This window comes from Marmota marmota, unplaced genomic scaffold (genome assembly GCF_001458135.2).
Source record: "Marmota marmota marmota unplaced genomic scaffold, marMar, whole genome shotgun sequence".
In the NCBI taxonomy this organism is placed as follows: Eukaryota; Metazoa; Chordata; class Mammalia; order Rodentia; family Sciuridae; genus Marmota; species Marmota marmota.
In genome coordinates, this window is record NW_026000240.1 from 21,735,132 (window position 1) to 21,756,406 (window position 21,275).

General features: G+C 42.8%; 1 protein-coding gene across 1 annotated transcript in view; it reads left to right on the top strand.

Moving 5' to 3' along the window:
• Pcolce2 (procollagen C-endopeptidase enhancer 2) overlaps window positions 1-21,275 on the top strand; it is a 57,464-nt gene that overhangs the window by 14,778 nt on the left and 21,411 nt on the right. The window contains exon 3 of the mRNA XM_015486746.2: window positions 18,886-19,141. Within this exon, the coding sequence (XP_015342232.1) occupies window positions 18,886-19,141 (256 nt within the window). The remainder of the gene's footprint in view (window positions 1-18,885; window positions 19,142-21,275) is intronic.

Consider the following 21,275-nt stretch of genomic DNA (forward strand, 5'->3'; position numbering starts at 1 on the left):
CAGCAAAATGTGAAAAATGCTTCCTAGAGATAAATCGTATCAGAGACAGAATCAGGAATCCAAGTGCTGTTCTTGCCCAAGTTGAAACTCACCTTTTAAGATCTCAAGCGTGATTCCGTCCATCAACCTGACATTTTACAGAAGGTTGAGTTCATGAGGAAAAAATGACCCATCACTTCCGGGTCCTTATTTGATTTGACTCTCCAGAACCATCTAAGGAAGCTGGCAAACACTGCTTCCATTCTTGTTTTGTTTTGTTTTGAGTTTTCTTTTTGTAGTTGTAAATGAACAGTATGCCTTTATTCTATTTGGTTTTTAAAATAATTTTTAAAAAATTTTGATAGATTTTTATTTTATTCATTCATATGCAGTGCTGAAATTGAACCCAGTGTCACACATGCTAGGCAAGTAGTGCCACTGAGCCCAGCCCCAGCCCACTGCTGCCATTCTTGACTTCTTATTACTGTGGGTTAGAATTTTCCAGTTTGTAGAGGAAGAGAGTAAAAGATAAAACTGACTGCCTTTTTTTTGGTACTGGGGATTGAACTCAGGGGCACTCAACCACTGAGCCACATCCCCAGCCCTATTTTGTATTTTATTTAGAGACAGGGTCTCACTGAGTTGTTTAGTGCCTTGCTGTTGCTGAGGCTGGCTTTAAACTCGAGATCCTCTTGCCTCAGCCTTGCAAGCCCCTGGGATTATAGGCATGTGCCACTATGTCCTGCTTGATCACCTTTGAGACTATTACCAAATGGATTGACCTAAGTTAGAAGTACGCCTCTTGCTCATGTGACCGTAGTACCGTGTTAATTTTAAGATAGTGGTATGAATTTGATGAGGTTTTAAAAACGGAGCCTAACACTGATGAACTGTGAATATATCAATATCCACTAAGTGGTCCTTGGAGGCCGAAAGTTTCAGAAACACCATCTTAGATGATGGTGTTGTAAAGGGAAGAAGCCCTATTCAGCCTTTGTCCTTTCCTTAAAGCCCAGCATGTGACCTGACACATAGTGGATACAGTACTTAATAAATATTTTATTATCTTATGGAAAAAAATTGGATAGCCTTCATGGGAGAAATGAGAGGACTACCATCTTCTCTTCTGTCCTCTGCTCTCCCCTCAAGGGACTCACATTCCTTTTAGAAGAGTTTACAGCCAGCTGTTTCATTACTCAATTTTATTATTTTTTTTAATATTTATCTTTTAGTTGTAGTTGGACACAATACCTTTATTTTATTTATTTATTTTTATGTGGTGCCGGGGATTGAACCCAGGGCTTTGCACAAACTAGGCGCATGCTCTACCGCTGAGCCACAACCCCAGCGCCCATTTCTCAATTTTAAATCCTTCAGTTTTCTCAGACATCTCCGATACTTTTCTTTTTTTCTTTTTTGAGGTACTAGGACTGAACCCAGGGGCTCTACCACTGAGCCACATGTCCAGTCCTTTCTATTTTATGTTGAGACAGGCTCTTGCTAAGTTGCAGAGGCTTCTCTCAAACTTGCTATCCTCTTACCTCAGCCTCCCTAATAGCTGAAATTCAGGGTGTACACCACCACATCAAGTACTTTTTCTCATATGAAAACAAGAACTGCAAGTTGGGCTGGAGCTGTAGTTCAATGATGCAGTCCATGTTTATCCTACACAGGCCCTGAGTTCCAGCCCCAGCACTGCACACGTAAAATGTCACAATCCTCTATGACAGTTCTGCTTTTGATCCTTTGTGAAACTGTCGGATTAACTATTGGTCAATTCTTCCTTCTTTCCTTCCTTCCCTCCCTCCCACCTACTTACCTTTTTTCCTTTCTTCCTTCCCTCCCTCCTTCCTCCTTTCTTTCTTTGATGAGGATCACACCCAGGGCCTTGTACATGCTAGGCAAGTCCCTACACTGAGCTATATCCCCAGCCTAACCACATAAGTTATTTATACATGGAGTGGCTGTTGATTACGGATGCAATTGGTAAAATTAATAAAACAGGATACATTAGATGTGACATGTAATAAATAACTGGGTTCTTATGATAGATAACAGGATGATAGGATATAACTAGAATTTTTTACAATTTGTTATGCAGATGCATATCATTTTCAAACTTCTCCTGACAGGTTTCAAGTTTGCAGTCATGTGAATGGCACTTAAGCGGCAGCTTTGCTATGATAGATAATAATTTTAGCCATCAGTCACTGAGCATTAATTAAGTGGCCAGCGTTGCTCTGAACTCAGTGGATTGCTAGCTGTACGTTCGCACCTCCTGCCCAGCACTGTTGTTTCTCTGTTTTATTTTAGGCATATCTTACATACAGTGACATGCACAGACCTAAATTTGCAATTCCCTGAGATTGATGGATGCATGCACCTGTGTAACCCCAACCATGGCAAGCATTTCCAGAGCAGAAGTGTTCCTTTTGTTCCTTCCCAGCCCATTCATCCCTTCCCGAGAGGGGCAGACAGCATAGATTAATTTTTCCTGTTCTAGAACTTCATAAAATTGAGGTACTCTAGAAAAGTATGTGCTTCTTTATTTCTTGATCATTTTTATGCACTAGAATGCTTTTTTGGTTTATCTGTGTGGTTGCAGGTGCCAGTGATTTGCTCCTTCTGTTGCTGAGTATGATTCCATGGTGTGGCTGTGCCACAGCTGGTTTGTGCTTTCTCCTATTGATAGGCATTTGTGTTTTTTCCAGATTTGGGCTGCTATGAACATTTTTTTTTTCGAAATGTATTTTTATTCATACATGCTTCTTTTTCTCTAGGAGTTTCTGAGTCATGGGATCAGTACGTTTTAACTCTTTGAGAAACTGCTCATCCGAATTCCAAATGGGTTGCCCATTTTAAACCCCCACCAGTAAAGCGTGGAATTTTTATTTGCTCCACATTCTGGACATTTTTGTTTGTTCCCAGTGGTGGGGATGGAACCCAGGACCTTGCGCATACTAGGCAAGCCTTCTACCATTGCATAGCACCCCTGACCTTAATCATCAGGCTTTTAAATTTTAGCTGTTCTAATGGGTGTTTGGTAATATTGAATTGTGATCTTAGTTTGCATTTCCCTGATGATAGAGATTGAACTCTTTTATGTATATATTACTCTTAGTGAAGTGTTTGTTCTTTTGCCCCTGTTTTTATTGGATTATTTGTCCTTTATCATCAAATTGCAGTTCATTTATTTTGAATACAAGTTCCTTGTCAGAAACATGTATAGCAAATATTTTCTTCCCACGAGTGGTTTAGCTATTTGTTTCCCCATCATGTCTTTTGATTAGCAAAAATTGAAAAAAAAATGTGGGGGGTATTGAACCCTGGGGCACTTTACCACTGAGGTACATCCCCAGTTCTTTACATTTTTTTTTTTTAATTTTGAGACAGGGTCTCACTATATTGCCCAGGCTGATCTTGAACTTGCGATGCTCCTGCCTCAGCCTCTCAGTCCAGTCACTGTGATTACAGGTGTGCACCACCATTCCCAGTGAAATTTAAAAAATTTTGACATCAAATTTACCAGTTTTTACTCTTGCAATTAGTGCTTTCTTGCCGTCCCGGATTGCAAAGATAGTCTTCTATGATCTTTTTCTAAAATATTTATAATTTCAGCTTTTACATTATGTCTATGATCCATCTCACATTGATTTTTGTATGGTATGAGGTAGAGCATCACCATTCATATTTTTCTATGGGGGTTTCCAGTTTTTGTTTTTGTTTTTTTTTTTAAACACTTTTTGGAAGACTGTCCTTTCACCCATTGTCTTAATAGGAGATTTTATTTATTAATGGATTGATTGATCATGGGACCTGGCTCACACAATTGTGTAGGCTGAGAAGTCCCATCATTTGCTGTCTGCAAGCTGGAAAACCTTGTGGCATAAGTTGGTCTGAGCCTCAGGCCTGAGAACCAGGGGGCTGCTGGTATAAGGCCCGGAGTCCCAGTGAGTGCAGGAGAAAATGAATGTCTGTGCCCTTCTTGCTCCTTTCTGTTCTGTTTGTGTCCTTGCTGGGGTGGTGGATGCCAGCCTTCGTGGGTGAGGGTGGATCTTCTGAACTCCTTCTACTGACTCAAATGCTCATCTTTTCCAGAACTGCCCTAACAGTCACACCCAAAAATAATGTTTTTCCAGCCCATGTGGGAATCCCTCAGCACCATCAAGCTGACACATAAAATGAACCATCAGACTCATTGAAGTGCTTTGATACTTTAGCCAAAAATTAATTGACCATATCTGTGGGCCTGCGTTTGGACTATTATATTCCATTGATCTAATCGCTTATCCTGACTGTTTTTCTGTTGCTTGCAGGGAGTCTTTTGGACATCGTTATTATAATGATACCGATGAACAAATTAAGTGAATCGTATTCTTTAAAAGGGAAAAATTAAGCTGTAGATTAAAAGGCCTGAGTGTATCTACATTTCCTTTCTTCCTACCCAGTCACATCAATTATTCAAAGCTCTCTGTACTTACTTTGATTTTGCTGGTATATTTATACAAGTTAACATATTGACTACATGATATCTGTATTTGCAGTTATTCCTACAACTTCCCCATATATTTTTGTTGTTGGTGGTGGTTTTTTCAGTTTTGTTTTTTCATAGGGGAGATTGAACCCAGGGCCTCATTCATTCTAAATATATACTCTTCCACTGGGCTACATTCCCAGACCTCCATGTAGTTTAATTTTTGCTTTTTTCATATTGTCCTCTGAAAAGCAGTGAGAAGCCCTCTATCCTTGTCAGGGTGTTGCTTTTTTTTTTTTTTAATCTCTGTAGAAATTATGATTGATCTGAAAATTAAAGCAAGAAGCAATGTCCCTGGCTAGTGCAATCTCCAGGAGATGCTGTCATGAGCATCTGTTGTTATATGTAGGACAGCGTCACTGCACTGTTTGGGGTACCTGGCCTCTTGTTCTTGGGCAAGATATGGCTGCCTGAAACCAGATTTGCAGTGCAGCTCAGATGCTCATCTTTATCACAAGCTAAGTTTTGATGCTTTTCGATTTGTATTGGAAAAGTTTTTACAGGATTAACCCCAACATAAAAAATGTCTCAAGATTTGAATAGACATTTCACCAAAATGATAGGTGAGTGGGGAATAAGTGCATAAAGAGATGCCTAACATCATTAGTCATTAGAGAAACACAAACAAAAACCACCATTTGGTACCATTTCACACCCGCTAGAATGACTATAATCAGAAGATAGATAATAGCAAGTGTTTGTTGTTAACTATGTGGAGAAATCGAAATTCTTGTACACTGCTCGTCAGAATGTAAAATGGTGCAGCCACATTGGAAAAGTTTCTTTTAAAGTTAAACATTTACCATAAGAACCAACAGTTACCCGTGAGGTTAAGAACTGGAGTTATGTTTGAATGCCTTTGTAGGAACAGACACCCTCCCAGGGTCCCTCCTCCACCCCGACCAGCAAGGAGGAGCCTCCCTCTCACTTCCCCACTCTTCTCCCTCTGTCATAAAAGGTTATGCTTTTACTCTGGGAATCAGAGGGCTCTGGATTTGGCAACTGCCAAGTGTACCAGAAGAGGCCAGGCCAAGGTGCAGCACTAACATCTGTGTACTGGAGGGTGAGAGACCTATTCCCCTTTCTCTCTGTCTCCCCTTGAAAGCTGAAGGAAGGTCTTTACCCTGCAGACAAGGCATCAAAAGATCTTAGAGAAGATGATCCACCCCAGAGAAAGGGCCTCCATCCAGGTACCGACATTTGGGAGTCCTTTTGTCTCCATCACACTGGGGACAAACCCTGCCCCAAGATTCCATTAGCCTTCTCTCACTTCTGAATAGGAACAGGCAGTTGACAATTCCTAAACATTCAAGGAAAGCCTGTTACAGGAAAAGCAGAGCCCTGAACAGACAGAAAAATTCCAAAGAGACATCGTTACAGAGCAGAAGAAAATGTCAAACAACTGTCCTTATCCTCAGGGATATTTTAAAAAGGTCCGATGCATATAAAGTAGAACCAGGATGCTGAAGAGAAAAGCAGCAACGTAGTAAACACTCTTGGAAATTCATGACTTGACAGTAGCAATGAGAAGTCAATAGAAGGACTAGAAGGTAAACTTGGAAAGGATAGAAAGTAGAAAAAAGAAGAGGTAGAATACTGAAGAGAAAGGGTAAGAAAATTAGAGGATCTATCTAGGAAACCCCAACTAAATAATGAGAGTTCCAGAGAGAACAGAGAATATGGAAGGAGGGAATTATCAGAGCAATAATACTCAGCTCAGTGAATTAAAAAAGACAAAGCACGTCTGTTAAAATTTAGACAAGAAAATCCTGCATGCTTCTGGAGACTGGGAAATCACATAGAAGAGAGAACTGCACCAGCCTGTGGGGAGCTGGAAGGTAGGGGGAAATGCCCTTGAAGTTCTGATGAAAAATATTTTAAAAACAAAGTTCTGTACCTCCCAAAGTGGCAAAGAACTCTGAGTACAGACAAGGCATTTTTAGATAAGCAAGATCTTAACCATTTGATCTCCATACACCCTTTGTAAGAAGACTACAAGAGGATGAGCTCCAGCAAAATGAGGGAATGAAGCAGGTAAGATAAAAGACTGGGGGTGTGGCTCAGTGGCAGCGTGCTTGCCTGGCATGTGTGAGGCACTGGGTTCAATCCTCAGCACCACATAAAATAAATAAAATAAAGGTATTGTGTCCATCTACAAATAAAATTTTTTAAAAATAATTTAAAAATTAAGAAAGAGTAAAGAAAAGAAAACGGACATTGGAGCTCTGGTGGATTTCCCAAGTCAGTGATGAAGCAAAGTTCCTGCCTGCCAGTTGTGAGAGTAGCCAGTCTTGATGGGACAGGGACAGGGAAGGAAGAGGAAGGGCACCAGAAGGTGGTTTCCAAGAAGAAAATGGAAACTGAAGGCCTGACCATTACTCAGAGGGGTTTTAGTGATATGTACATAGAAAACTCAGCAAACCAAACACAGGCATTTATTAGCCTGTTTATGATTAGCAAGTTGTACAAGAAGCCCTAAACAATTTTGCAAGACCTTGTCTTAAAATAAAAAATAAAAAGTGCTGGGGATGTGATTCAGTGGTTAAGCATCCCTGGGTTTAATCCCTGGTTCAAAATAGAAAAAAAAAATGCAAGAAATGTCACAGTTCAGCTCAATAGTGAATAATATTTATGTGGTTATAGTAAGGGAAGTTCTAGATTTAACTAGACATTTGATGGAGAAAAGGGGGGAATAATAGGAAAGACAAAGATAAAAGTTAAAAAGGATAAATCAAGAAACAGCAGCGCAGCTTATTATTAAGAAACAAAAAAATTATTAAGAAAGAAAAAAACGCTGAAGAGTTAAATCAGTTGTCTTTGAGGAGTGGATACTAGGGGTGGGAAGAGGGCAAGGACAGTTATTTCCTAGTAAGGCCTTGTGGTGCTATTTTAGATCATAACTATGGACATTAACTTTTTATATATAAATTGGATTTTGAAGCAGATTTAGTTCTCTCTTGTGGCAACCAGATGCTGCCGTGTAAGTCCTTCCTCTCTGTTCAAGAGGACCTCTGGGCTCCCATGTGCCTCTGTTCTGTTATATATGTGTTTATTACCTGACTGATTTCTCTCATCCCAGAAGGGACAGGCTTCTTGTTTCATTCTTAGTAAAATATCAGTATAGTTTTGTGCTCCCGATTCATTACAGATTTATCTTGATGAAATTCCAGATTACAGAAGTCTTTTCTTAAGAATGCCAATTTCAGTGTTTTTTTTTTTTCTTCTTTAAGCCACTGAACAGAAATCAGCTGTATCTTATTTTAAAAAAAAGTTTTTGGAAAAAAATCTAGACACGTCATTAAGAAGAAGACACAAGTGCTGCACGTGACAAAATGGCTCTCACTAGCACAGGGCTCCTCTGGCTGTTATATCTGTTGCCCTTAAGATCGCTGTCAGACAACAGGGACTAGTAGTTGAGGGTGGGGACACTTTTTCCTCTGGAAATCTCTACAAGTCATGTTTATCCTGTTCTGGATTAACTCATGTTGACAACTTTTGGAGAATTGAAAGAATGTCCTAAAGTGACTTAAGGACTTTGTTCCATTTTTTTTGGAAGATTTGGAGAAATTGGCTAGTTTTGATTTTTATGACCTATCTGCAGTCATGAAACGCAACTAAAATAAATTAGTATCCTTACTTTAAAAAAATTATAATCCTGGGCTGGGGTTGTGGCTCAGCAGCAGAACACTCACCTAGCACATGTGAGGCCCTGGGTTCGATCCTCAGCATAACATATAAATAAATAAAATAAAGGTATTGTGCCCACCTACAACTTAAAAAAAATAAGTATAATCCTGTATACATGGATTGAGGGACTGGCATATCAGCAAGCTTTTTTTTTGTTTGTTTTTGTACCAGGGATGCTTAACCACTGAGCCACATCCCCAGCCCTTTTTATTTTTTATTTTGAGACAGAGTCTCGCTAAGTTGCTTAGGTCCTCACAAAGTTGCTGAGGCTGGCTTCAAACTTTCAATCCTCCTGAGCCTCTGGGATTACAGGCGTGCATCTCTGTGCCCGGCTAGAGTTCATGTTTTGTCCCAGCTGATGTGTGTTACTAGGATGGCAGCTGGTATTTAATGAATAATTGTCAGTTGGAGACCAAATAAGCAAATGACAATAGAAAATCCCCAAACTGTTCACATATCTGAGACCACAATATACAAAATAAAGATAGGAGACTTCTCCTTCTCCGTGGTGGCCTTCCCTGCACTTTCTAGATGCCTGGCTCCCAGCCACGTCACAGACACAGATGCATCAGAGTGGGACAGTCCTGCCCATGCAAGGTTCACAGTGCACTGTGAGGCAAAGGATGCACTGCAGGCACCTGCGCGACTTGTGGATGTTGGGGACTCTGCCGAGGGAGAGAGAGAGCAATGAGGCCTCTGGAAGTGCCAGAGGGGAGATAAGGTGTCCCCAGGTCTGGGCTCTGGGAGCGGGGATTGGGGGAAGGTAGGTATATTTGTCCCTGACTTTGAAATTGGGTTGAGAGTCAGCAGTGGGAGATTCCAGGCAAGGAATGCAGGTGTGGGGAAGGAAAGGGCCAGGTGTGTTTGAGACTGGGTAGAGGATACTCCAGACAATGGAGAGCTTCAGGGCTGAGGAGGCTGCAGTGGCAGACTGGTGGGCGCTGAACTCCATTATTCTAAAGGAGTTGAAGCCTTTCTGTTCTCCTTCCATCCTTCATTCAGGAGTGATTCATTCATTCAGTGTTGGTGTTGGGATCAGGTGGGGCAGCTTCCAACAGTGGAGGAGAGGCCTCCATGCCCAAAGGCTGGGTGGCCATATGTCCTCATTTGTCATGGAAAAGTCCACTATGTACTTGCCATTTGGGCGTCTTGTGTGATTTTTCCATTTGTCATGGATTTTTTCATTATTTTAAAAGAAACATTACTCTTTTTTTTTTCTTTTGGTACCGAGGATTGAACTCAACCACTGAGCCACATCCCCAGCCCTATTTTGTATTTTATTTAGAGACAGGGTCTCACTGAGTTGCTTAGCACCTCACTTTTGCTGAGGCTGGCTTTGAACTTGTGATCCTCCTGTCTCAGCCCCCTGAGCCGCTGAGATTACAGGTGTGTGCCACTGTGCCCAGCAGAAACATTACTCTTTAATAGTTGCTTTAGAATAATCCAGGATGCATTTGGTAGAGCTTCACCTTGTACTTCTGTCTTCTGTGGTGGTCTCGTGTAGACGTGTCAGGCACAGATGCAGTGCTGAGTGCTCTTTCCAACGTGGGGTTAAATGCAAAAGATAAGCAGCGAGAACTTGGGTCTCTCCCCACCCTTTCCTGACATCCTAGGCTTAGCTGCAAGGTGCAGCCAGTCTTGGATGGCAGAGGGACTGTAATCAATGCTGCTGCTCCTGTCTGCCACTTGAGGTACCAGTGCCACGGTGGGAGTCATGGCTGGTGAAACACATGAAACCACCAGGGTATGCTTGGCTGGTTTGGTGGGAAACATGGGACAGAATAGCTTTGGTGTAGATGCAGTGCATGCTGGGAAAAGGAGGCTGTCCTGCTGGAGAACAGAGAACCTGAAAGCTCTCGCTGGAGCGTTTTGTTTTTTTTTTTTAATTGATTGCTCGTTATAAATCTACAGCTCTTTGTTTGATTCTTTGGTCATGCTTTTATTTTGCAGGAAACCTTTGCAGGAGCAAACAGCTAAAAAGAAAGCTCACGATTAACGGTTTAGGCAGTGAATTTCCAGTTCTCAAGAAAGTGCATGATGAGTGCACAACTTACTCAAAGCTATCACTTATATCCATCCTGGGGTCCTAGTGACAGTGACAAGAGAGGCCCCTGTGAAAAGGAATGCCCCTTATTTAATGCTCCAGAACCTAAGCTGTAGTCCCTTACATGGTTGCCCATGTCCCCATCCTACCTGTCGGCACTTAGGGTTCCTGTTACTCTGGTTCTGCTTTGCTCCTCTATTTCTCTTGGCAAACTTGAGTTTAGTCAGCCTTGCAGCCCCATAAGGCAGGACCACAGCTATTATCTCCTCCAGGACATTTTTTTTCCTTCACCCTTAGACAGCATTTGTAGCAGAGGCGTTATGTGAATCCCATCTCTGTTGATTTCACAGCTAAGTCAAGACCCGTCTCTCTTCTCAGCTTAAGAAGCACTATGGCTACTGACTGGGTGCCTCTCGGCCAGCTCACCAGGCTCAGATAGCGGAGTCATGGGTGGTCATGGTGGTGGCATAGGGATGAATGTCTTGGCAGGGACGTTGAAAGTACAGCATGTATGCTAGAGTTTTGATCTTGAATGTCTCCCAAAGGCCCACGTGCTTGGACCCCAGCCCATGTCACCATTGGAGGTGGTGGAACCTCTAGGAGGTGGGGCCTATTGTAAGGAAGTTAGGTCATTGGGAATGTGCCCTTGAAGGGGATGTTGAGACCCTACCCCCTTCCTCTATCTCTCTTTTGTGTCCTGGTTGCCTTGAGGTGTCCTGCTTTGCTCTGCCGTGTGCTGTCCACCATGATGTAATGTGTCATCACAGGTCCCAAAGCAGTAGAGCCAACCAACAATGGACTGAAACCTCTGAAAACAAGAGCCCAAATAACCTTTCCTCCTTTATTAGTGAACTGTCTCAGGTACTTTGTCACAGTGATGGGAAAACTGATAAACACCATGTATCTTGATGATTCTGAAATTTTCTCACTTTTGTGATTGCTCCAAATTGTCCGTGTCCACTCCAAAGATAGGTGCCTTGAACTGAATTCATCTTGCCAAGTGTACTCCAAGCTGTCAACAGTCAGGCAAAGTTGTCATCTCCCTGACTGATGTGATGGTATAGCACACTGATTCATATAGAACTTGTAGCACCCAAAACAACAAAGATGACAGCTGTCTGTCTCAGAGACACTGTGTAAGAATAACGCGTTAATGTAACTGTCTGGGTAATTAACAGAGTGCAAAGCTTCTTGAACCGACAAGCCCCTAAATCTCAGGGGCCAGCACAGTGAATGCCTATCTCTTAACAGTCCTGTGCAATTTCGGGCTGTCCTTCAATCATAAACCCCTTCCCTGTGTGGAGTCTGCAGTCTCCTGGACCTTCCTGTTCCTCCACCGACTCCTCTCCTTAGAGCAAGAGAGACCTCCTGAGGATGTGCAGGGTGTTCCTTGGCTGTGCCTGGAGAGGGTACATCACTCCCTTCTACATTCCACTGGCCAGAACCCAGTCACCTGGCCTCAGCCTAACTGCAAAGGAGGCCAGGAAATGCTGGTTTCTGTGTGGCCAGGAGATGAAATGAGGTTTGGGAGCATTTCCTTGGGCTCGGCCACAGCCAGGTTACAGGAAACACAGGCAGGTGCAAGTCCTGGTCTCTGCTACGAACTCACTGGGTGGCCATGGGCAAATCATTGTGGCTGCTCTGAGCTGTTATCTTCTTCCTAGAAGGGTGCTAATGATGCTTGTCCTGCACATTTGATTTTACATTCTTATATAAATGTATGTGCTAGCAGCAGGTGGTGTGGCCTGTACCACTTTTTTTTTTTTTTTTAAAGATTATAAGGATCCAGTCAATGAATATTTTTTGAGCATCGTAACAGCCTAGCACTGGACCAGATGTGGAAAAACTCTGCTCTCTGCAGCTTATATTCCAGTGATGAGATGAATGATAAATAATCCGAAAGAAATGTCTGGACTATGTGATGTGTATGATACGTGACTGAGTGGCTCAGAATAGGCCTCTCTGAAGAGGTAACCCTTGAGCTGAGATCTCAACAGTGAGGTGGAGTCAGACACTTGAACATGAGGGAGAAGGGTGTATCAAGCACAGGGACCAGACTGTATGAAGGGGAAAGATGAGAGATAGTCAGGGATCATATCATGCAGGGTCTTTACCTCTCTGTACCTCAAGTTTCTGGGCTGATAATAATATCACTTGCTGAAATGGATTATATGAAATATTATGTGTACAGTACTTAGAGAAATACCTGGCATCTGAGACACATCTTGCCAAGTGTGAGCATTATAATTAAGATGGGAATCTTGTTCCAAGTGTAGTGGGAGAGTCTTGGGTGGTTTTCAGCAGGGCCGTGACTGAATCTCCACGATGGCATGTGGCCTGAACTTGATGTGAATGGGGTTCCCTTCCTCCTTCTTGACATCAAGCTAGTAAAATTTTTTTGGGGTGAAATTCCTAACAACCAAAGAAAATGTTTATAACATCATTTTTTTTTTTTTTTTTGGTGCTGGGGATTGAACCCAGGGGCAGTTTACCATTGAGGTACCTTCCCAGTTCTATCTATCTATCTATCTATCTATCTATCTATCTATCTATCTATCTATCTATCTATGAATGACAGGGTCTTGCTAAGTTGCTGAAGCTGGCCCGAACTTGAAATCCTTCTGTCTCAGCCTTCCAAGTTGCTGGGATTACAGGTGTGCACCCCCACACCTGGCTCATAATATCACGTGTTATTTCCACTAATTACATGTTTTGTTTTCTAAACATGTACAGACTTTCTCTTAAAAAGGGTAGTATTGAATAAGGCCTTGTAAGCTTCTGAGTTATCCTCCTCTTGGAAGAGAGCCAAATATTTATACATAATTTTCACATAAATTTTTCTGGCTTACATTTGGGGCGATGTGTGCAAGGTGACCCTGAGCTTGGGTGCCTCTTGGGCTTTTTGCAAATAAACTGTGGTCTGCATTTTAGAACATCAGTTAGCAAAGGTCTGTTTGTAGAAAAGGGAAATCTTAGAAGATTAAAACAATGATTTTTAAAAAATGAGATATGCTGCAAAAACAGATCTTTTTGCTCAAAGTAGTAACTAACACGTTGGGGAGAGGAAAAGCTACAGATACATGGAACCCTCTCATTTCTGCAGCAATGGACTCCTCCACAAAACGAAGCTAGCGTCATACTTGCATTTAGCTCTTAGTGTCCTGGAAATGCAAACCATCAGCTTAAAATGCAGTTCCCGTGTTTGCTGGCAGGAACCCCAGCATGGACAGACTTGGCACCTTCGCCTATGACCGTAAGGACGTCCCAGGGGCTGCGGGTGAGCTGAGGTCATGGCTGCAGCGCTAGGCTTTGGCCTACATGAGCCAGCTGCTGATAGGAAAAAGCACAGGACAGAGGGTTGTTTTCCTACAGGCAGATAATGAATCCCTTGGTCAATACAAACTCCCTAAACAGTAGCTTCATCTAATTGCCATCAAAAAAGCGTGCTCATTGAGTTTTTGTGTTGCGTGTTAGCAGTTACAGAAGATTTGAAATATAAAGTTTCCAAAAATATAGGTGTCTTGGTTTTGTGAAGACTGACTTAGAAAAGAGAGTGGTCTCCTGGCGCTGTGCCGCAGGCAGGGCAGGAAATAAGAGGGAGCAGGGAGTTGTTGGGGAGGGACCTGTCCATGTTTTGTACAAAGAAGCTGTGTTTCACTTAGTACCTGGCGGAGTCATTTGTTTAACAAGTGTTTCTGATGTTGAATCTTCTTGGGACCATGAGCTCTGCCAGGGCTCGGGCTGTCACGTTGAGTGAGGCAGGAGGGGTCTTTGCCTCCTGGGGCTCCATCTTCATCACAGTGAGTAAGTGGGCTGAGCCTTTCCAGGCTCAGAGGCCTGGCGGATGGGCTGCCAACCGGGCAGAGCCCATCCTTGGGGGGGCAACTGGGAATGTCTCCAGGAAGGCACGACCCTGGACCTGAGACCCTAAGCATGAGTGAGAGAAGGGCAGAAGTGGGCACATGTTCCTGGTCAAAGGAATAGCTTGTGAAAGTCCTGTGTCTTTTAATTTTAATTTTTATCTTTCCTCTTTTCTCTTCTTTCTCATCTCCAGAAAATTCAAAGATGCTCAGGTTGTAGAACACTGTGGACAGCTATTTTCATTAATTTTTAAAACATTGAAAAACACAACTGTATATTTTGCATCTATACATATCCATGTGTATCGAATGTTTTGAATGGCAGGGAAGGACACCCAGTAAGTTGGGGACAGTGGTTGCTCTGAGAAAGGAGGAAGGAATGAGGTCTGGGATGAGGACAAAGGACAAGTCATTTTTATCCTAAATGTTTTATTTATTTTTATTAAAGGAGACTAAAAATGAGTTGACAAAAATTTAACAGAAGTCAATTCTGGATGATTGGTATTTGGGTACTTGTGAACATTATTTAATGTATCTTCCTGTATTTTAAAAAATATCCTTATCAAAGAAAAAAAATCAAGAATATAGATTAACTTTGTCAAGTGGAAGGTTTGTCTTTAAGAACAAGCTTTCCAGAGTCCTTTCAAATGGCAATCAGGAACTCTCATCAAAGTTTGCCAACAGGACTTGAGATGCAGTTTGATGCTTCTATAAAAATGAACCTTCACTGCTCATATGGAAAATGAAGAGCAGACATTGTATTATGTTGAAAAGGTTCACAGCAGCATGTCTTTCCATTTATAATATAATTTCTCTTTGGCCTTCAATCCACGATGACGTCTCTGGTTACTGTAGACCCATAGTGGTGCAGATCACCTCGGCTGTTACAGAGGAACATTTGTCAGGATTGTTGGGATCAACAGGGGTACAGAATTGCAGTGAGGTAACCCATTCTCTATTGCTGAACATATCTGTGCCTCATTTCTAGAGAAACCTCAACTCTTTATTGAAATGAGAGCAGATAAAGAACTTTGGGAATGAGTAATTCATCCTGTTGGAAGAAAGGCCTGTGGTCCTTTTCAGCACCCAACTATAAGACAGAATGAGCAGTGTTCCCTGATGTTATGATTTAGATATGAGGTGTGCCCCAAAAGTTCATGAGTGGGTCAATGCAAGAACATTAAAAAGTGAAAGGATTGTAAGAGCTATCACCTAATCGGTGGGTTAATCCACTAATATGGATTAATTGGATGCTAACTGTAGATAGGTAGTGTGTTGCTGGAGGAGGTGGGTCACTGGGGGTGTGCCTTTGGGGTTTGGTGAGTGAAGCTCTCTCCCTCTCTTCCGGGCTGTCATGTCCTCTGCCATGTCCTTCTGCCATGATGTTCTGCCCCACCTGAGCCCAGGGCAACTAACCCAACTGACCATGGACTGAGTCTCTGAAACTGTGAGCCTCAAATAAACTTTTCCTCCTGTACATTGTTGGTCACAGTGAAGCAAAAGCTGACTAAAACACCTGAGCATCATCTAAAAATGGAGAACTTACCAGTGGAACAGACCCTGCGGCCCTGTGCCTGCCCTGTAATCTTCTAAAGGCCCAGGGACAGTCCTCATTCTTGCCAACGTCAGCTCCTGGTTTACAGTCACTGCCTTCCACACTCTTCCTTTTGTTATTGGTTGTGATTTCAGTATCTGTGGGTGATCCTCTTGGGTCCCCCTCCCTCCGTCTCTCCTCAGCCTCCCACTTACACTGCCATTGTATCCTCACCTCCCAACAGTCTAGGTTCTTTTCTGTGCCTAACAGATTCCGCAGTCCACCTTGATGATGGTCACTCCTTGGCTACATCCTCTACCTTCCTGCTCCTCCCTTCTTTCCCTCTCCCCCCTCCATAGTTTAAATCCAACTCTCCACCTGCCCTGCACCTCCATCCAGGTGGCTGAATGTGGGAGCGGGACTAACAACACCTGTCCCCTCCTGGTAATGAGTCTCAGTTTCATCAGTACCTTGACTTCAGAGGGTGCTAGCTGCTCAGCTGCTGCCTTTCCTCCCCCTCTCCCTCCCTCACCACCTCCTCCTCCCTCCCTCCTCCTCCTCCTCCTCCTCCTCCTNTCTTTCCCTTCCTTCCTTTCTTTCTTTATGTACCAGGGATTGAACTCAGGGGCACTTAACCACTGAGCCACTTCCCAGCTGGTTTTTATTTTATTTTTGCTGCCTTTCTTTCCCATGCCTTCTCCTCTGGTCCCAAACTCCCGCAGGCTCTCTGCCATCTGCACTTGCTGCTGATGACCTTGTTTTCCTTTTCACCAAGAAAACAAAAGCAGTCAGGAAAAAAAAAAAAAGAAATAAAAAACAAAAACCATATGCTCTCACCCCCTCACCCACCACCCTGCCTGCCTGCTTCTCCGTCCAGGCCTGGGGGCCCAGCGGACCTTGCTTCTGCCCCTGCCACTCCTCCCGTCCTTAGCCTGCTCCAGGAGTCTCCCAGCGTCCTCCCCTCTGGCTTCTGAGTTCCTCTCGTCCCACTGCAGGTCCCAGTGAGCCTGTCCCCACCTCTCCTTCCCCCTTCCCTCCTATCTCTGTGTTCTTGGAGACAGCAAAACCCTTTGAAAGGTTGTCCATCTTCATCATCGCAGATCCCCCCACCCCGTCCTTCTCTCAGTCCTTCTCTTACCAGGCTTCATCCCTGCCATGCCACCTAAGCAGCGTGTGAGAATCAGCAGCCACCTCTGGTTGCTAACCCCCGGGGCACTGAGCCCTCTGGTCTTCCTGGGTGTTCACCTTCCTCCCCACTCAGCCCAGCCTCAGGCCACCCTTTCTGCCTCCTGAGCTGGGCAGGCATCTCTGCAGCGCAGGCAGCACCCCCTGGGACTCAGTCTCTGATGTGGCTCTGCCTCATCTCACAGAGCTGAGGACTCCGCAGTGTCCCCAGGCTCTACTTGTTCCTTGCCCTCTTCCCTTTCCTAGCTCCATTCACTGGGGGGATTTCTCCACGCTCCCTAGCTGCGAGCTGTCCTCCGTACATCGACACCACTACTTGTTATTCAAGTGACGAGTAAACAGATTAGTTTGGAAATTTTTTCATGGCCAGGATTTTTTTTTTTTTCAGTGATGCCTAGGGAACTTTCTGATATTTAAGCTTTTAGATGTGGCATCAACTTCTGATAGATTTCTGATCACGGGGTAGAGGTTACATGCAAAACAACAGCAACAGCAAACTAGGGACCTGCCGCAGGGAGCTCTGTGTACAAATCAGGTGCTTTTCTGCTGTCAGTTTCTAGGTGGTAGCTTTGGAGCTTCTGATATTTGCATTATTAAGATAAGCTTCTAGCTATTAAAATACATCATGGCAAAGCATTTTATTACTCAGAGACAGTTTGCACCATGGTGTGTGTGTGTGTTCGTGTGTATGTGTATGTGTAAGTGTGTATGAAAGAAAGAGAAAGCAAATAGCACTGGAAACACTTCCTCTTATTTAGAAAAAACAAATTCCTGGCACTGAACTCGGGGACATAAGGAAGCTGTGCTAATGTTAACAGTATCTCTTTACCCTTAAGTCTCAGTTACTTTAGATGAATATAAACCAATCAGTTCGGGGTGTCTGTCTGTGTGTGTGTGTGTGTGTTTAGCTGCTGCTCTTTGTCATGTCATAAGCAAGTTTCTACAGAACCAAAATCTTACACTATTCAGTGGAGACGTCATCTAGTTGAAAGGGTCAAACAAATGTGATCAAGACTTTATAACTAAGCAATGGGAAGGAAGACATTACAAAATGGTGTGACCTGGGAAGGGATGGGACTTCCATAACCTGAGAATCCTACCAAATGCTTCTGTGGCTATTTATTTTGGTATTTATTTATTTATAGCTTTTTTTTCTTAGAGAGAGAGAGAGAATTTTTAATATTTATTTTTTAGTTTTCGGTGGACACAACATCTTTGTTTGTATGTGGTGCTGAGGATCGAACCCAGCGCCCCACGAATGCCAGGCGAGCGCGCTACCGCTTGAGCCACATCCCCAGCCCCTATTTATAGCCTTTTTGTAGTCTTCTTTTTCTACTTAGAGAACGAAGAAGGATGTATCACAAGAATTACGTGGGGGTCATTATAGTGAAGAAAAGCTGATGAGAAAGTGAAAGGTTATCTTTTTAGTCACTAGTGCATTGTATTTTAAGTCTGCCTCATGTGTAAAATTTTCAGCTGGAAAATAAATAAAATTTCATAAAACTCACTTGAAGAAGGGATGATTCTGTTATTACTCAGTTAATTCAATCAGTACAAATGTTGGTCCAGATTTTGAGATTATCCCTTTGTCATATTTGTAAGAAGTGATAATTCAGATGCTTCTTTGCCAAGCAGACTGTCTGGGTGCCATGGTGTTCTAGAATATTTCAGTACGTGCTGGGGTCCATCGGAAGGGATATTCTTTGTAAGCAATGACTTAACAATAAGACTGATCCAGTAGTTTGCAGCTTTGTGGAAACAAATTGTTAAAAGTATAAGATTGTTCACCCTGCTAAATATTGGAACTGCTGAAAAATAAAGTACTCGTGTTTTATTAAGAATGCTGTATGCTAGAAAATTTTCCCTGGCTTACTTCAGATTTGAGAGAAGAAAAAGCATCCTCTTGGGGACTTCAGTGGGCATGCAGGGCAGGTACCCTGCCATTGTGCGGCATCGCAGCCTGCAATTATGCTGCTATCTGTCCACTCTGAGCTTGGTTATTTGCCAAGGCCTCAGACTCTTTGTTCATGACAGTTTTCCATTTGGCCCTTCTTCTCCGCAGGTTCCAGAGGGAAAAGTCGTCGTCCTTAATTTCCGATTCATAGACCTCGAGAGTGACAACCTGTGCCGCTATGACTTCGTGGACGTGTACAATGGCCATGCCAATGGCCAGCGCATCGGGCGCTTCTGCGGCACCTTCCGGCCTGGAGCCCTGGTATCCAGCGGCAACAAGATGATGGTGCAGATGATCTCCGATGCCAACACCGCTGGCAATGGCTTCATGGCCATGTTCTCTGCTGCTGAACCAAATGAAAGAGGTACGGTTTCTACCCCATGGCCATGAGGACAGTAAGGGCAGCTCACCGTGACCACATGCTGAGTGGGTCAGGCACCATTCTTGGCACTTCATAAATGTTTATTCTTTACCTAAAGCTCAAGAGCAGCTTAAACAGATAGCTAGGGAATGCCACTAAACCATCAAGATGGCATTTTTAAAAAATCTTCTTAAAAGTCTGTATATACATTCTTGTAAAAATTCCAGTATAGAAATTCATGGAATAAAACATGAAGCTGACCTCTCTGTTCACATACGGAGGCACAAACACACTCCTTGACCCCCACGTAGCCCCTTCTAGAAGGAGCCCTGCCAGTGGTTTCCATCTCTTTCCATGTGTTTATGTTTGTGTCCTTTTACAACAACCTTTTAAGAATTTAGGGAGATCATCTATTCATATTATTTTACTTAATTCTGTGTTTTGGGATATTTTCATGTCAGTATGTGTGGAACTTCCAAGGGTAAAATCCTGAAGGATACCTGTGGCAGGTAAGCTTTAATAAATTTTCAGCCTTTCACCTGAGGGCACTGCCGGGTCTGCTCTAAGTTTGGGCTGCCGTGTGACAGTACGGACTTGAGTGTCAGAGGGTCAGATCAAGGGCTGATAGCAGTCAGAACTTCGGGGAGGAGATCCTAAGAGGGCGCTGCAGGAGGTACGAAATATATTATAAAATCCACCCAAATAATTGACAGCTCAGCTCTCCCATGTAGGCGAGAACCGGTTGGCCTTGCACGGAAGTGGAAGACAAGAGCTGAACAGAGATCACTGCTGCCTTCTGCTGTTAGGAAGACAGACCTTGAGCTTGTCTCCAGCCAAGTTAAATACTTGCTGCAGCAAAAACTGCTTTTCATAGAAACAGCACAGAATCTTGATTGTAATGTATCATTGATAATGTCCACCACCTAATCATGTAATGAATAGGAAAAGTGAGTGCAGATTCAGGGAAAAAAAGATCAGTCAATAAAAGGACCCAAGATGACTCAGATGTTGCCAGTAGCAAATAAGCACTTGAAAGAGCTATTATAAATGTGTTTCAGAACTTAAAGGGAAACATATGTAGAATAAATAAACAGAAACAGAAATTGTAAAAAAAAAAAAAAAAAAGAAGAAATTGATAATTCTAGAGCTAGAAGATACAGAATCTGACACTCTATTTTACCTGATGGGCCAACAAGTACATTGGAAATGGCAGAAAAAGAGTCAGTGAGCTTAAACGGAGATATCTAAACTGAGGCACCAGGAGAAAAAAGATGGAAGAAAAAGCCTCAAAGATCATATCAAGGGTCCAAAATATCTGTTATTTTTGTCCTAGGAGAAGTGATAATACTGCAGGAAAAAGCTGAAGAAATAATGATTTCTTTGTAACTAAATTTAGCAAAGAACAACAATTTATAGAGCCAAGAAGGTCAACAAAGCCTAAATGGGATCAATGAAAATGAAGCCACATCTAGTCACATCATAATTAAATTGCAGAAATCTAAATATAAAATCTCAATCATAGAAAGCCAAAAGATATACAAAAACAACCGTGCGAATGGTGGCTCTCTTTCTTCTGAGGCCCAGCCTTGCTAAATTGCCCCAGGATGGCCTTGAACTTGTAGACCTCCTGCTTTAGCCTCCTAAATCTCTGGGATTACAGGTGTGTGCTGCTGTACCTAGGCTTTCTCCTAATCAGAAACAAAGGAGTCCAGGAAGCAGTGTCACCACATTCCTGAAGGGCTGGAATAAAACTGTCAACCCAGATTCAATGGCTTGTCTTCAACAATGAAACTGAAACAGAAGCATTGGAGATAAACACTATAAATATCTGAAAGACATTTCATACTCATGTCATGAGAAATAGTGAAGAGAGTTCTCCAGGTTGGAGATATGACCCCACAGCATAACCTGAAGGTAATGGAAAGCATGAAGGTTCTTGGAAATGATTCATATAAAAGGCTGTGCATTCTTTTCTTTTCATTTCTTCATGTGTATGTGTTCAAAACAAAAAAAATTTAATACTGTATTATGGAATATATAACATATAATGTTATATGTTTGCAACTAAAGGATGGAGAGAAAAACAGAGCTATGCTTATATACTCACACACACAGTACATGAAGAAGTACAGTATTA